The sequence below is a fragment of the Calonectris borealis genome, chromosome 1 (assembly GCF_964195595.1).
Source record: "Calonectris borealis chromosome 1, bCalBor7.hap1.2, whole genome shotgun sequence".
Taxonomy (NCBI): domain Eukaryota; kingdom Metazoa; phylum Chordata; class Aves; order Procellariiformes; family Procellariidae; genus Calonectris; species Calonectris borealis.
Genome location: NC_134312.1, coordinates 162,329,766 through 162,347,691, shown reverse-complemented (window position 1 = coordinate 162,347,691; position 17,926 = coordinate 162,329,766). Strand labels below are relative to the sequence as shown.

Here is a 17,926-nt window from a genome sequence, read left to right as displayed (position 1 = left end):
GTAAATCCCTTGGGAGCCTTTTTACGTATTTGTATCACTATCAACTAAGAAACACTTATGCTATGAGTAATAATAAACATCTTGGCACGGTTAAAGTATAAGCAAATTATGCATTACCTTGTAACTGATTCCCGATTTCTTTTTTTTCCTGTTGTTCCATCAGTAAGGAGATCTTCATTCATTTTATCAGGCTTTTTCTGTACCTAGTCATTAAAATAAATGTATTTGTGTAATTTCCGAAGTTAGTTGATAATAATTACTACTTCAGTTGTGATATCTAACTATGGTGTGCTTACTGGCTAGAGCTGGACCAACATCTTACAAATTTCTATTTCAGTAAAATACTTACTGAACTGCATTCAACTGAACAGTAAAAATGTAATTTCATACTTTTAAACTGTGTACAGAACTTACTGTAATAAGAAGAAAAGTAATCAATTGTGAAAAATTAAATGGTGATTAATAAATCAAACAGCATGTTCAAGCCCTCTGTACTTCTTCATGCAAACAGTAACTAAAAGTGTGGGGAATCACATCTCATTTTCCTCCCTCATGAGTTTGTGGTCCAGCCATTAGCTGGTAGAAGAAGGGTAGCAGGGTGTCGCGCCATGCATGGAAATTACCTGCAGGGAAACTGTGATTCTTGTCGACAAATCTGTCGCTGAAACATAAGCTCTCCCGTCCAGCTTAAGCAATTTCTGCTGTCTTACCCAGATGCTTAATAAAGGCTCTAAATTAATTTTGTTTGCTGACCTTAATTTCCTTGATTAAAAGAAACCTAACTGTTTTTGAAACCCAAATAGCTTCTAAAAGACTAAATGTTTGAACACATTAAATCCTAACCATACTAATTTCACATGTTTATACTGTCAAGCTAACGCTTACAGATCTCTGTTCACACTGAATCATGCGTCTTTTTAGCTAATGCTTCTGAAGCCACATCCTAGGTATCACTGAAGTGATTCTACAGTTCAGCTGAATGATAGAGCTTACGTATTCTAGTTATAAGCTTAATATACGCACCACCTTTCACATAAAATAATTTTCCTATTTTGACCCAAATGGCACCCTTTTACCCTTTCTCTGTGGTTTAAAAGTAGACTCATCACGTTCCAGAGTGTTACACATTTTCTCCAGGTTCTGGAAACTTTCAGTTATGGGATTGGGGAAGAGACTCATATATGTGGTTTTAAAAATTCCTTTTGTTCTTATGTTTACATCATTCTCTCTCCTTCTCAATGTCTAAAATTAGGATACAATGTACCAAGTACACCTACACAAAATGTTATTTACAAAATAGTGGAAAACATATAATACTATTAAGTTCTTTCTCCTTAATATAACTCATGTTTCATTATCTCTTTTTGATACATCTTTAAGAATGAAAGTAACTTTATTTCATTTACACAAATTTGGTAGCTTAGGGTAGAATTCAACATACCTAATTTTAACTTCCACTCTGGTATCTGGACTTCACGTAAAATCCCTCCCCAGTCACAGGAGAGAACTGGATGTCTCAAGAGGCGGTCATCCCCTTGGTTCAAATACATACGCGAGCTGGGATACGCAGTCCTTTGGACTGCCTTTCTCATTCTACTAAGCAGAGGGGGATTTTAAGGCACCTACACTACACTCTTAGACACCTTAAGCTAGATGAGATAAATCCTATCTATGTTACGCACACGGATGTATTATTTTAACAGCTATTTAACAATCTCCCATGCAATTATGTATGTATGTATAACCTGATCGGCTCAAATTAACTACATTAATTTGCACACCCTTCTCTATTTAATTATACAAAATCTAAATTATGTATTTCACTATACATCTTCCAATTAAATATAGTCTAATACAGCTCATGTAAGCATGAGTCATATTTCATATAAGGAAATACTGCAGACAAAAAAGGTATCTCTTTACATACCTGGACTTTGATAATTTTGCTTCTGAAGTTGTTTAATACCACGACAACATCTGTCAGGTCAGCTACAGAATCTGTTCCTTCATGGCTGTGAGGAGAAAAAAACCCATGCAAATGTATTGGCTCATTAAAACATGCATTATTGCTTGTGTTTAATTAGAGCATAAGGTTTAGGATTGTTGATATTTATAGAAACAAAATTTCTTTACTTGCACCTAATTATATCTTAACTTCAGAAACTTTCTGAGTTTTATTCATCACTAGACATTGTCCAGAGTGGCAGCCCTCACTTTTTAATTTGGATTTTCACAGGAAATTTTATCGACCAATGAAAAAATGCAGCAACCTAGAGCTGAATATGTTATTATGTACTATACAGGTATATATTACATTCAAATATTAAACTACATTTTATTTTTCAAATACTGAAAACATCTTAGAAATTGCTGTGTGATGGCATTAAATGTACTTTTAAAATAAATCTGCTTTAAAAAGTCTGGGGAGAGCTTCATCACAGTGCTAAGATAGTAAAGGCTGGCTTTCAGCTGGTTGGCTTTGGTAACTGTACCCCTAAAGACATGGCTGTGCAAGGCACCACACGAACCTTTGCCCTACTGAACATCAGTTTAAAGCCATTCAAGCATCTCGAAACTGCACTGCAGTCTACTAAGTAACAAGTATGAAAAACGTTGCTATCACTCTGTGATACAGTGTAATAACATAATTCTCAAATTTTATAGCTTTTATACCTCAATAACCTATATATTTTTCCTTCAATCCTTTCTGTCTTTTAACAGCATTATGCGGTTTCCTCTTGCTAAGGCTACGTATACAAAAAATTGGTTTAAGAAAGTCATCTGCTACCTCTTGATTTTTTTTTTGTCTAGAAAACAGAAGTATTAAAATCTTGTTTCAATCTGTTTCATATTACCTATCTAAAAGTGACAGGATTTTACATATCTATCTGAATTTTCTATTTAATACATTTCTGAAAAATGTGTCTATGATAACTAAGTTTCATAGAGATGGCTGATTCTGGCACAAAACAATGTTCAGAATTATCTCGACTTTTCTACTCTCTGATTTAGTTTCATTTTCACACTTTTAAAATATTGCTTTTATGAACACTCGGCCAAGAACTGTCTTTTTATTACAGGGATGTACAGTACTCAATATAAAAGGGCACAGATCTCCATTTTAAATAAAGCATGTCATTAAAAAGCTCTAAAATAGTAAAACTAGAGCCAAACACAAACTGTTGATAGGAGAAATGACAGCAGCTGGCACAGTGTTCCTATTTTTGCCCTCAGTTTTTACACAATCAAATTTTCCCTATTATTCACTCAGTTACCTCAAAATCTCTATGTTATGAACTCTGTGGCTAGTTCTGCAGCTCTGCTGATGAAGATGTCTTTACAATATTCTCAGAGTGTTTGGTTTGGCTGTAAATTTAATAACATCACTTTGTCTCCCTAAATCTCTTGCATGGATCCCTTGCTGTCGGCTCCATCTTTACCGAGTGCCAATTGTTTTACTCTGCACAGCACTCATTGTGATGAATTTCCGTCCCAGTATGAATAATGTACTGAAAATAGTGATAGTTACCATTAGTTACCTTGGACACTTAGTGTTGGTCTCAAGATCCGATTTATCTGTTTCTCCATTCACGACACTGTATACTTCCTACTATTACACTATGGTAACTTCTTTTCCTGACTGAGTACCTCTCTTCATTTTGATTCCTAGCCACCCAACTATGTGCTCAATGGCTACTTACAGATGAGGATATTCACTTGTTTTTAGGTAGGTATCTCTCCAAAAGAAAACAGAGTCCATCACACCGTCCTCTAATTTTAAATCAGTGTGCTGAATCTTATACAGGACCTCTCCTCCTTTCTCCATCTCTATCCATGATACTCAGCATGTTGTGATTTTGTTCACACAACAGATGCACATTTCAAATGAGCAATCATGTGAATAAGGTTTTGAATGTGACCTGGGGTTTGGAAGAACTGCGATCATGATTTATAAACTGCCTTAACAAATCCAGTAAGGATTTTGTGTTTTGTTCAAAAGGCACTGAACGCTCTTAGTGTCACTTAGTTTGTAAACTCACTGAAAGTAGGCACAACTTCCTTTTTAAGTCCAAGCAAAATGTCTTGCATACTGACAGCACTATTAGATAGTTAACAATAGCTACTTTATTGTTATATAATTGTTGTATAAAACTAAACATGTCCAGCAGACTATTTAGGAAGCATTAAATTCTTCAAAACACCTACATACTTTCAATATAAATATAAATAAATATAAATCTAATATAATTTATAATTTTCCATATGGAGGAAAAAAACGATTCAAGTTCAACAAATTGAGACCCTTTAAAATCTAAAAGCAAACAAAAAAAACCCCTCTTTGCCCAAATTATAAAAGACACAACTTTCAGTTAAGCAGTCTGCATACCATCAAAATATAATAAATTGCACTGACCTGCCTTTTTAAAAATTAAAAATTCAGCAGGAGCTTTTATATATATATATCTCCTCATATATAAACTATTTTCTGCTAAGTCTTACCTTGCAATACCTACCTGTTTTCCTACTGACATCACAGAATCAAAGTTCCAATAATAAGCAGTGCTCAGACTGTTGCTGAGTATACCAATTTTCATTTTCCTAATATTCATACTAATTTATTAATAACAAATTGATTTACAAGTGTGACTGCTTCAAAATAACGATCCTGGTTAGAAGCAGTGTTCGGGGGAAAGAAAAAGAAGCTTATTTCAAAAGCTGTGTATTTACATAGAGTAAAAATTAATTATTTGCATGTGTATTAGATGCTACTATGAGAGAAGCAAATAAGCATTGAGGTGTAAAACATGCTATAACTTCAAATTCCTGTATTTCTCCTAAAACTCCTATTTACAATGTACAGGCCTGTGTCTCAAAGAAAACAGGTCATCTCACAGTTCAACAGGAGAGGATATGACTAGTATACGAGGATGGAGAATATCCTGCAATGCCTCTTGGCAAAATTCCATCCTGTCAAATAGTTGCCTGAGTTCTGATAGCAATTCAATACCATGAACACTGATATCATTAAAAGTAATAGCAGAGATCCTGGTACAGCCTCCCAAACACACTTTAGCTGCTGCATTCTAAGCCTAGGGCTTGTAATAATTAAATGAAATAAATGTTATTGTTTAGATTCCTCATCAAGTATTAATTTTACATAACTTAGCTGAGCTCAATTAAGCTCATCTGTATTACTTCTTAGGGAAAATCAGTAATCTCAAAAAACTGCAGATGTTTTACGTTTCCTTTGATCCAACCTAGAAAGTAGGGTGATTTTGTTTCATTTTTTAGTTCAACTTAGCTCGCGACATTTTTTTTTTACACTGGTATCTTTCATAAATTACTTTATATATCTTAGGAATCTAATGTTAAATTAGACAAATGATATAGCTAGTTGGTGGAGATTAAGTGAACTTCTTAGGGTAAAGACTATGTTTTTCTGCTTTTTCAACAGATTGTGATTTTTCTAGGGAAAAAAAATTGAAAATTGCAAACAAATAAAATGAACTTAATATACTGTTAATATTTCTTCCTGTAACACTGAAATTGATGCATTAACTAAATATTCAGAACATCAAACGTTCATCAATTTTTTCATTTTTAATAGTAGCTGATGACTAAACATCGTATGGAACTATGTGCTGCTGAACTCCAAGTAATAATAAATATTTTATAAGAAAATAGACCTGTTTCAGCCCACAGAATTACAGGGGGAGAGAGAGAGGGGAAAAAAAAGTTAAGAACTGAAGCGGAAATAAAATAAAACAATAAAATAAAAATGAAAATTGGTATACTCAGCAACAGTCTGAGCACTGCTTATTATTGGAACTTTGATTCTGTGATGTCAGTAGGAAAACAGGTAGGTATTGCAAGATAAGACTTAGCAGAAAATAGTTTATATATGAAGATACATATATAAAAAAGCTCCTGCTGAATTTTTAACAATTTTAACAATGCTGAAATAAAATAAAACAATAAAATAAAACAACAAAGGGATCAGATCCAAAGCTTCAAGAGCAAGCCCTCATATGCTACAGATCTACGCTGTTAAATAGAACATGAGAAAAACATGGTACTTTTAAGGAATACTTGGAATGATGGCTAGCGCATGTTCCTCATATGAAAATTGACCATGGAAATTACAGATCTATAAGCCATATAGGTGGCAACTAAATGCCAGTTAGTGGAGTACAACGTGACTTCTTTCCATGTACAGGGGTTTCTTCCAAGAGGTAAGTGTGGTGCAATCAACATGCAGCCAGTGTACAGAACTGAAGGGTACTTCTAAATCCTAAGGTGAAGGTGTAACCACGATGATTCTTAGATGACTTAGACGACTAACAAACACTCAAAATTAATTGAAGAAAAAAGCCTAGAGCTGAAATAAATATAATGCTCCTGTTAAAAAAAGATGCCACCCATCAATAACACTGCATTCAGAGGCACTCTCAGGGCTAAAAAAAAATTTTGAGAGGGAAATTGATGGTACTTGCTCCAGCTGATCAAGACGCTGCTGGAGAGCTAGCAATGCTCCAGCGGACATATTCTTGGAATACATGTAAAGCATGTTGGGAATGCCAAAATATTAATCAACAAAACCATGAGTGACATTTCTACGGAATTTGGTGCAGGCAGTTGCATGATAACACTAACCATGCTTGGAACTGACAGGGCAAGTGTCTGGTAGCTGTGTAGCTGTATAGTAAGAGATTTTGCTAGCATCAAGTCTAGCTGAGCAGCTTAGGCTTAGTATGCATTAACATATCCAAATGCCTTCAAGATCACATGGAGCAATCAAACAACAACTTACACTATCAGGAAATAAGGTCTCTCTTATAAACTTCAAATCCTCATTTGCTTCCTGTTCTATTTTTTTCATGTTATTTTTGCCCATTTTCCTTCAGTATTGCCAGATCTTTTCAAAATATGTTGCACTTTCAGATTCATTTATAACTATGTTTCCAAAAGATAAATTAATACTTACGAAAAAACCCGATAAATCTCTTCAGATCTTCCCTTACGCAATTGCAGTGTCCAGGCACCTGGATTTGCTTTCAGCTGAAAATACCCCTATAAAAAAAAGGGAAAGACAGTCACTTGTTCTGTCAGCAGAAATAACCATGTACACATACAAACATCAATTATCCAACATTTGGTACTGCAGCCAAGGTTTATTGACCATTACCTACTGTCACACTAGCCCTGAAAGTAATATGGCAGTGATACAACCAAGTATCACCTTTCCTGTATGTCCACATTAATGCCTTTCTGTGCTCCATTTGTTTCTAGCTGAACTTCAGTCGCATACAAAATCTCCACCTAGAACAGTAAGTAAGTGAGCAGTAAAGAAATAAATTACTAAACTGACCCTAAACTGAAAAGTTTCTTTGGAACTTAAAAGTTTTATCTGGAACAACTTTCCAAGTCAACATAGCTCCTTCCCAGTTTAGGAACACTGCATACAGATATCACTATGTGAAAGCCACACGAAACAATCTTTGGAATGTGAAGAAATATTAGAAGTTTCATCATGTTGAACATCCTCTACTATTGAGACCATATTCAGTACGTGAGTAAAAAAAACAAAGATCCACAGTTTATGAAGCATTTTATTCCTTGTGATATAGTATTTACAGAAAGCGGAGAATGGCAGACAGGTAACAGATCTTATTCATCAAAATTAATCCTCCCCTATCAAGTTACCTTAGCCAATAGAAAATAAATCTTTTGCTTCAGAAATCACAAGATCTTCTGCTCTACAGCCTGCTAAAACCAAAAATAATTACTTCAGATGACCAGAGGAATTCTCAGGTGTGGATTTGTCCCACAGAGGCTTTAAGCAGTTAACTGAAGCATCTAAACTAGGAACCTTCTTTTGCCTGGATCATTGTGTAACAAAAATGGTTATTTTAATCAGAATGTGATCACACTCTACATTTGTTGGTGGAGTCTCCATCTGAATATATATACCTCCTAACATCTACTTAAGGCAATTAGACTCCCAGTTTAGGCACTTCAGATAAGGACCTAAAATTAGGCTATATCCAAACCTACATTGGATCAGAAGAGGAGGAGGGGGAAAGCTCAGCAAATTAGAGATGCACTTCCTCTTTTGTAGATGGTCTGACCTCCAGGATATTCCTGTTACTTTTAACGTTACTAAGCTTGCAACACAGAGAAATGGATTCAAAGAATTCTTATGAAGAGTGTGCAATTGTAATGACTATTTCTGTACTTAATACTTACCAGGTTGGCCATCACAATAGTATCAACCATGAGGGGATTAGTCTTTGTGCCCAGAGTGAACTGTAACCCTCGAGGAGGTTGTCCTGTTGTCACATCAAAGCAATGTCCTTCAAGCAATATATATTCTAGTTCATATTCTGCTATAACTGTCCCTTTCATCTGTGGAAGGAACATTTCATCAATAAATTATGTCATTTAACTATGTGGGAAAAGTAACAAATTACAATGACAAACGTGTGGGATTTACCTCACCTAAATTCAACTGGGAGGGGGGAAGGGGAGATAAAGGCCCTTCCAGAAGGAACTTCACTCAATTTTAAAATAGGTATCCAAGGTAAAGAGGATGAATCACTGTCTGGAGGGACCTTCTCTCCATTGACTATTGAGGAAGCTGAGGCATCTCAACTTTGGTAAGGTAAATCCCAACCTTTATTTTCACAATACACCTTCCAAATACACAGCTTTGGTGGATCAAACACCCTCAGTATTTTGCATTGGTTTAGTGAGTGAAACAAATCTAGTGATTTTGGAGCTGAGGGATTAAAAATATAATTTAAAAAATTGTGAACTAAACCAGAGCTAAATATGTTTTAATCTATATTAATAAACAGCAATATATTCAGGTTTACTTGAAGATTTACCTAGGTTAAACCTATTATTACCAAAAATATTTACCAAAAAAAAAAAGAGAAATAGAAAGCTAGCACACAGAATCCCTTAATTGCTTTATTTTTATCTAAAAAAAAGAATATTTCCATAGACATTATAAAGCTCAACACAGCTGATAAATTGCTTTTACTCGTATTCTGCATTCTGATTTTTTTTCTGTTTCACTGCTTTCTTTTAAGACTTGGGGGTTTTTCAAAGTAAGAGAGAATGTGAAAAAAAGATGGTGAAAATAAAAATGGTAGAATACTGACCAAATAACCAATTACCACAGAAAGCATTTCTGGAAAACAAGACACAAAAATCCAACAAGATTTCCATTTCCCGCTTGAGGCAGAAGGTCCAACACAAGTATTATCATGTTTACAAACTATTACTTACATCCTGTAAATGAATGTTATCGAGATCACACGAACTGTTTACTGCTTCAACCAACCAGCTTTCAGGAGTGATCATGTTTAGAGTCAAAAGGGGAGATTCTGGCAATTCTAGGAATTTTGCCATAGGTTCAGAAGGAATGTGCTTGTTGATCCCATAAGTTAATTCTGGTTCCAGAACAAAACGATAAAAGCTGTTGAAAAAGCAGTGTTCAAAAAAAATACACTTACTGAAGCATAAAGTTCCAAACATGAAGTTCTTCTAAAATACTTTAAAATATAGTGAATGTTTACCAAATTAACGATGTTTGGAGGCATGGTAGCTCCCTGTTCTTTTGGAGTACTGTCAGACAATAGCTACAGCACCTCAAATGGGCTGCTAGATGAACACAGAACTGTTCACTTTTGATAAATTTTTGCTGGGAAAGTGCATAGTTCCCATTAACATTCTAAACAGCTGGGAAGTAAGTATCTGAGAGGTGCATCTAAACATCTTGACTGTGAACTGCCTTGGATTCTCAGAATCTGTATCACTAAACTAAGGAGAAGGACAAATCTGCTGGAAGAAGAAAGTCTCTGGGAACAGTTCCTCACACTAGCAGCAGCAAAGACAGAGAGCACAGGAAAGGAGAGGTGTGTCTATTCCTCTCCAACGCTTGCTCCATTTATTCCACAGGTAAAAGATCCTTGCAACAACAAAATAATGATTTTCCTGCTTCCTCTACTGATATTCAACAAAATGAGAAGAATCAGAACAGAGAAAGAAGAGCACTGAAGATGGAGAGTGAAAGCAACAAGCAACGAGTGCTTCACATGGGAAAAAAAAAAGGACATTTAATTACTATGGAAAGTAAAAATTTCCTCCCCATCAGGAGGAATACAATTTTCCCACAAAGTATTTGGGCTAGTATATTGATGCGTTTCATATGAAACTATCGCTGCAAGAAAAATACAACCTGTCGACAGAGTAGATGTCAGAACACTTCTTCCTCTCACCTCTCCCAAGCACAAGGAAAGAACCAGGCACTAACACCTACAAAGTGGCTAGCTTTAAAAGTGATCATGACAATGTTCACAGAAGATACTCAGAACATTGATGATTAAGACACTTTCTTGCAGTATAAGAGGTGTGAGTTCAATTCCTCTCAAACTGAATGGAAACCAAGGACTTCTGTTTTGTGGGCAAGTGATTAATTCTCTAATCTGCTGGCTAAAGGGAAGGTACTACCACCAGCTGTCTCTCATAATAAGATTATAGGTAAAATATCTGCCAAAGGGATGGCAGTGCTTAAACCCTTCTCTTAGAGGGAAAGGAATCCTCTCTGGGGAATTCACTTCAGTGTAAATGTCTATAACTGAATTAGTGAACCCTGGTCTTCACGGACAGTTAAAAGAAACTTCAGTTTAAGGCAGGTAGTTTCAGGATATAATATTCTTAATGAATTATAATGAGATCTCAAATGCAGACTGTACATTTACTCAGATGAATTTCATCTTTAAGTTAAGTGTACTTAATCTGTAAAATTCATTACACAGTAAGTGAACTGTAAGAAGTAAGCAAGTTAGGCAGACAATCTCTCCAAGTTTTCACAGGCATGAAAGACTCTCCACTGATTTCTCTAAGATTGTTCATGAGAGGTGCATTTGATGGACTAGATCACTCCCCTGTGATCCCATCTTTGACCTTAGAATTAGAATTTTTCTCTAGACGAGTGCAAACTGCTTAGGTAACATTCAACTTACATTCAAAGAAAATAACTAATGCAACAAAAGAATCCAGAAACACAAACCACCGTTTATTATTTAAGGGAATATACACTGTTAAGGCTGTTTTCCAAACCAAGTGAAATCATATACTTGTGAGAAAAGCTACAAACTATTTACCTCTTCAGTGGCACTTCTGACAGCTTAGATCTGCAGTTCAAAAACAACCTGAGTTTCACGTTGATAATGTCTTTGAGTACCTACAGAAAAAAAAAATTTCTGTAAAAAATGGTTCTTGGTAATCATCAAACTTTGAAAATAAGCCAAAGTTATCCTTGCGACATCCTGTCATTTCTGAAGCTTCAGTAAAAATCTCATTTTAAAGTTCTAAATATATCTGTATATTAAGGGAAGTTGTCAGATACTCCAAATAAAGATTTGACCTTTTCTAAAACGGCATGATTTAGCGCACGATACTCTTGATAGTCAAAATGTTAATGTTTTCCCCTAGTGATGCAGGTTTTTAAAGAGCAGCTATTCCCCATTTTCCAATGCTTGAGTAAATTATACTATCACCTTTCTTATGTTGTGTTTTTTAGAAGACTTTAAAGCACTTGAAAGTTTGTAAGTACAACATGTGCCTTTTATTCAATAATCAATCTTAAAACAATGACTTTCACTCTTATTAAAATTGTTGTATACAGTGAATTGTTGAACATAGTAAAGCTCAGAGAATTATTTTAATACTTAATTAGTTAACAATTTTACATGTCAGCAATAGATTAATGATGTGTTAAACTATTCAATCAACTTCAAAACATTCCAGTAAGTTAAAATATTTCTACTTCTTTCTCAGTTTCTTCATCTGTTCATTTCTAAAATACTAATTTTCTGGATGCTGTTATATAGGAACCATAATAAGAGGACGGTATTTTTTTCTGATTTTTTGAGCAATCTATTTTGTTTAAAGTTTACAAAGTTATTAATTTCTTTAAAGCATTCTTAAAAACCTTTACCAAGTTATCTTCATTTCTGTGGTTTCTGATCCAAAGTGCTTATTTGAAAGCATAAAGCATATATCCATACCTTTATGGATATTATTAGAAGAGCAAATAAGATATTAAAGCTAAGTTAAAATACTGATACCACTAAGGCTAAAATCTAAAATTGCTATAATAGCAAGTAAATTGGAAACAAAGCAAGACAATGGTCATCATTAAATCTCTCTTTTATTATAACCATTTTTTTCTTTCCTCAGTTCAATCCATGGCTACACATATTCTTTACTATAGTGCTACAACTTTACATAGTCCTAGGGACCTGTTCTGCTCCTAGTTTCTCATTCTTATCCTTTGTGTCCCCCAAATACCATCACTGAAAAACTACTGAGCAAAAAACAAAGACTAGGGAATGCCATAAATGTGAGAACAAGTGAAGAAGCAGGAAATGAGAACCTAAACAGCCCTGAAAGCGTAAGAAGGGAAAGTATTACCTGACATGGGTTAAAGACCACCAAAATCCAAATAAAGGTCAAAGTGACTCATCTATCCATCATTCAGAATAAAAAGCATTTGTAACCAGTGCTAGCTGATCTCATCTACCCAGAATTTTCAACATTAAAGAAAACAATTTCTCAAATAAAGATGTTGCATCCAAAATTATGTAAACCTGTATTGGACTTTTATCTTCAAACAAGACAAAAACCTCACCCCATTAGGAAGAACGATACTTCAGCAATCTGCATTGATAGGTTATTGTGTGCAGAATGAAATGATCTTGAAAAAGACCGAGGTATCATCCCAATTCATCAGCTGACCATGAAATTTAATATGGTATTGTAGCCAAAAGAATAATGCCATTCTTAATTAACATTTCAAAAGAATTTAAATAGGAAATGACAAATAAGACAAGAATGCATTATCTCTGTGTTTTCCAACAAATGCAACTTCTGGAATGCTGAATTCGGTTCTGTTATTTAGGGCTTATGAGGACACCAAAAGTCAGGGCATTCAAGCCAACACATGAAAATGGTTACAAGATTGGAAAGCTTTTTTTATAGCAGGGTATTTGAAGAGTTCAGTCTGTTTACTTTAATTAAGAAAATGCAAAGAAGAGCATGGAAATTTTGTTCAGTGAGTATTTCAAACTGTAACAAATGGCTGAATCACTTCAGTTTACATGGCTTGAAAATTATTTAAGCCCAAGTTTTATTTTACACATGCAGTCACTTTGCAAAACGCTTACTGTAAGTTACCACAACTCATCTGAAAAGCTTTAACTCATTAAACCATGATTATTCAACCAATCACTTGGAATTGTGAGTGAACATTACCATAATATGAAGCATCTAAACTGAAAACAAATTCTTATAATTGAATCTTCAATAGAACTGGCAAAATAATGAGAAGATGAATGCTTACATCATGGAGCTAAATAAAATTCTGCAATTCCAAGTCTGAGTTTAACGTCAGGTTAAGTAGCCACTGGAAAATTCACTAGGAGCTGTGATCTTACTCAACCGCTTGATAATATTTAAATTAGGATTAGATTTAGAAGAACGATTATTACTTCAAATGCTAATTGATAAAAAGAAGTCCTACGACCTGTGTTATATATAAGAAATCAGACTAGATTATCAAAAGGGGTTCCTTCAGAGATTTCTCCTTACCTTAGGGATGAAATAAGAGTTTCTCCCTGAAGACAGAATGAACAAAGAAAAAAAGACAAAAGATAATTGATCGGAAAAAAGAAAAGGTTTGATTTTTCTCTCCACATTTTTAAGTTCTTTGACAGTTACTGGAACAAGAAAAAAAAGTGGATGATCCCAAGAGTTACATACTGCTGGAGTAAAGCAGTTAGGCTAGGGGACATGTAGTAAGTTCAGTGGCACGATGTATAATATTTTTTCAGCTGGTTTTGGTGAACTGTGAGAAAAAAACCTCAACTCTTCCATTCTGTCCTCATTTTTAGAAGAAGAAATTTCTACTTTTTTCACATCACCTTAGGGACCACCTTCATAACTTTAGGACCAGTTAGCTATTCCATGTATTCTGCTGAGAACTGGTACGGCCCAACCCTTGTCAAGCCAGGGCTAGCATTGAAAGATCTACTGTAGACAGTGACTGTTGCCTTGTTTGGAATATCAATAGCTACCATCCCAATATACTGGGCACTAATCCAGTTATGTTATTCAAAAAAAGATCCTTTAAATACAAATATATCCCAGTGCTTAAAGTTTACAGTATTTAAGTCACCTACATATAGCAAGATAATCAGAAAGGCATCCATTTAGGAACTTTGAGTTTGGGGCTTGCTCTATATGTATGCATGTTTTGTCTCTACACTAGGAGGAGGTGGATTTCCAGATAATTAGATTTTTTTTTTTTTTAATTTTCAGATTATTTTACTTTTCATTTAAAAAAATAATTAAAAAATTGAAAATAAGTTTCATCTACATTAAAATCTTTCTGATTTGTTTAGTTTCATCAGCATTTCATCATTCTCTCCTAAGGGTTGGCTTCCTGAATAACACTATAGCTCCTGTGAATCAAGTAGGATCTGCAACGGCTGAACAGCTTGGTACACCATGGGAGTCATTTGCCTAGGCATGCATTAGGGAAGATACTGCTCATTAGGGAGCCTGTTGCTCTAGGAGGAATGAAGGCTTCTGATCTGAGCTACAAGGTCCTTCACACAACTTACCATAATACGAACTTCTGGCTGAATGGAGAGAGTTTCCAGTCAATTCCAAAATGAAAATATTTTCATTTGGTAATATCAAGCTTTCATTTTAACTGAGAATGGTGAAATGAAAGATCTGGTTCTAGAGAAAAGCTAGTACTTCAGAGTCTTGAAATAACAGAATTTTCATGAAATTTTAAAATGTTTTACTTTGCTTCATTATTATGTATGAAGAGTGAGTGGATGCCTCAACATTTCATACAAAAGGCATACAGGTATGAAAATGGGAGGGGAAAAAGCAATGTAAAAATTTATGAAACTTTCATAATTACTGCAGGGAAAAAGATAAACCAGGATGCAGCAAAAAACAAGTTACAGGCTTCAGAATTGTAACAGACCATAAAGAGAAGACAAAATTTACATTTTTATGAGAAACTATAAAGGAACCTGAGGTAGAGTGATATTCTGCAGCTAGCGAAAAAAGAAAATAATTTTAGGAGCTATGTTTTTAGGACAGTCTCTCTTTAGATGACCAATAGCTACACACAACAGAAGACTTCTAGATATACTTGGTACCATTAATCAACTGAGAAATACCTTTCTAAGAACTGAAAGGTTTACAGTCCAATCTTCTTATGATCATATTACAGGTCAGATTTAGACCACCTCATTTAGGTACCTTGGAAAACCAAGGTGATTTGGTTTAATGGAAAGAAGCATATGCCTCTTAAGATTTTGAGATGGGAGATCTTCTCCCTCTATATTACGCAGACAATCTCCTCCTTTCCTTCAATTGACTATAAAGAGCATTTATGGACTCACTTTTAGGAGGAATGGTTCATGGTGTATCTGAATTTTAATTGCAAATAAGGTACTTACAATGATGAATTATATCATCCCCAACTTTTTAATATGAATTTAAATAACCAAATATATATTTTAAAAAATACCTGAATTTTGTTTACTTCTTTTTTAGTAAAAATTAAACTACAAATATACAAATTAAAAGAAATGAACACCATCTTACAATCAATAAATGAGCCATCTTCTGTGCTTCTTTTGTCAATGGATCCACAATACCAATAACATCATAGAATGGTTCATTCTGTTGGGGATTGACTTTTACTACACTGTTAAAAAAAAAAAATAAAATGAAAACTCTAAACTGAATTTGTGGAAATAAGAAACATTTTTAGGCAGGAATTTGTAATATCGGAGCCACTTTAGATTTTACTGCTTGTGAAGACATTTTCCTCATTTCAAGCAGTAATCATTATTGCTCCCTGTGATATCACTAGAAAAGCTAAACATGAACAGCAATTAAAATTTAGCATTAATCTACATAGTTCCATATTGGTTATTGATTAAATACATGCCCCATTACAAAATCAATGAAACAAAAGGAAAACACACAGCAAAATTTTAAAAATGGCCTTTTTGTCACTGGTCTACAGTTTCCTTTACCGATATCTAGAATCATCAGATTTGACCAGTGCTGGCAGTAACACAATTTTAAAATAACAGTGGGAAAAATGGCAACAGAGAAGTGTGAAACTTGATAGGATGGATTAGCTTTATGCATTCCAGAAAATAATTTAGTTTGATAAATTTGATTAGACTAAATCAAGGAGACCCTAGTTAAAGTACTCTGGATCTACAAGAAGGAAATGTTAGTAAACCTTAAAAAAAAAAAAAAAAAAAGAAAAAAACAAAAAAAAGAAAAAAACAACAAAAAAAATCATGTGCTGTAAATACACAAAATGGACTATCTGAATTTGTTTTCCACAAAAAATATATCTAGAAATATGAGTACCGTTAGCGAGTCAAACTCCCTCCAATATGGTATTGTCCTGGTTCCAGCTGGGACAGGGTTAACTTTCTTCCCAGTAGCCTGGGGGGTGTGCTGTGTTTTGGGTTCGGTGTGAAAGGAGCGTTGATGGCCCATTGATGCTTTGGCTGTTGCTGGGTGATGCTTGCACCGGGAGGGGGGAGCACAGCCGGGGTGGTGGACCCAGCTGGCCAATGGGGTATTCTATACCATGTGACATCATGCTCAGTATAAAAACCAGGTGTGGGGGGGGGGGGGGGCTCGCCCCCCGTTCGTGACACGCGGTCGGCGGTCGGTGAGCGGTTCTGTTGTGCATTGCCTGCTTTGTGTATTCTGTTATTGTTGTTGTTCTCACTGTTATTATTACTGTTCTACTTAGTTTTATTTCAATTATTAAATTGTTTTTATCTCAACCCGGGAGCTTTCCTACTTGTGCCCTCCCGATTCTCTCCCCCATCCCACCGGGGGGGGGTGATCGAGCGGCTGCGTGGCGTTTATTTTTTGCTGGCTGGGGTTAAACCACGACAGTCCTTTTTGGCGCCCAACGTGGGGCACGAAGGGTTGAGATAACGACAGATTATTTAGAACATATTAAGGAATTTATATCTGGTAACATATTCGTTTGTTCTGCACCATGCTCTTGTTTTTACTGTACCTGTTAAAAATTGGAGTTGGGTTTTGTAGTCTGTTGTGCTCTGCCGTGATTAATGATGTTTTGCCTGGGAGATTTGTTACTAAAACGCTGGCATTGGGGGTTATTTGGTATTTGGGATTCGTAATGAAGCCGTTTCTGCATTTCGGGTACCACCTCATGGAGACCATTAGCAATTATACCTTTTCCTCCGAGAGATTTTTTATGGAGGAAATAGAGAATGGCACCCTCACTACCTTCATCTCCTTTGTTAAAATAACTTGCCAGTACCTTGAACATCCCTGGGTAGTTAAGATATATCTCTTGGTACTCCTTGGGAATATTGTTGCGGTTTTCTCCAAGGTTAGTAAGCAATTTAAGAATGTCATCCAGAGATCTGCCCCAAGGTTGGATAGTTATGAGTGGCAGGGCGAGTGGGATAGCATGGGCAAATGCCTAGGGCGATGGGCACCCCCAGTGTTCTGGAACTTTACCCCTGAACAAGTGAAGAACCCTGAAAAATTAGTAGAATATTTGGAAGAAGTATGCTGTCACCCTGGCCATTCCAGGGAGACGCAAATCACTACAATGTGCTGGGGCCTGGCCCACGCCTACCGAGCCCTGTTTAACACCACTCAGAACCCCCAAGGGGAAGGAAACGTCTCTGCAGCTGATGACAAAACAACAGGCCCTGCGGCTACCCCACCCCCCACGGCAAGCACAGCGGCTCCCTCACCCCCCAGGGCAGGCACAGCAGCTACTCCGCCCCCTACAACAGAGAACCAACCCACA

General features: G+C 35.6%; 1 protein-coding gene across 4 annotated transcripts in view; it reads right to left on the bottom strand.

Annotated features, from left to right (window-relative positions):
* The window catches only part of UGGT2 (UDP-glucose glycoprotein glucosyltransferase 2), a 102,788-nt gene that overhangs the window by 17,157 nt on the left and 67,705 nt on the right, over positions 1–17,926 (bottom strand). For all 4 annotated transcript variants that reach the window (XM_075138310.1, XM_075138320.1, XM_075138329.1 and 1 more), the window contains 7 exons: positions 15,703–15,805; positions 11,175–11,254; positions 9,295–9,484; positions 8,248–8,406; positions 6,986–7,071; positions 1,928–2,012; positions 118–203 (listed from right to left, as the gene is read on the bottom strand). In XM_075138310.1, coding sequence (XP_074994411.1) covers positions 118–203; positions 1,928–2,012; positions 6,986–7,071; positions 8,248–8,406; positions 9,295–9,484; positions 11,175–11,254; positions 15,703–15,805 — 789 coding nt within the window. The remainder of the gene's footprint in view (positions 1–117; positions 204–1,927; positions 2,013–6,985; positions 7,072–8,247; positions 8,407–9,294; positions 9,485–11,174; positions 11,255–15,702; positions 15,806–17,926) is intronic.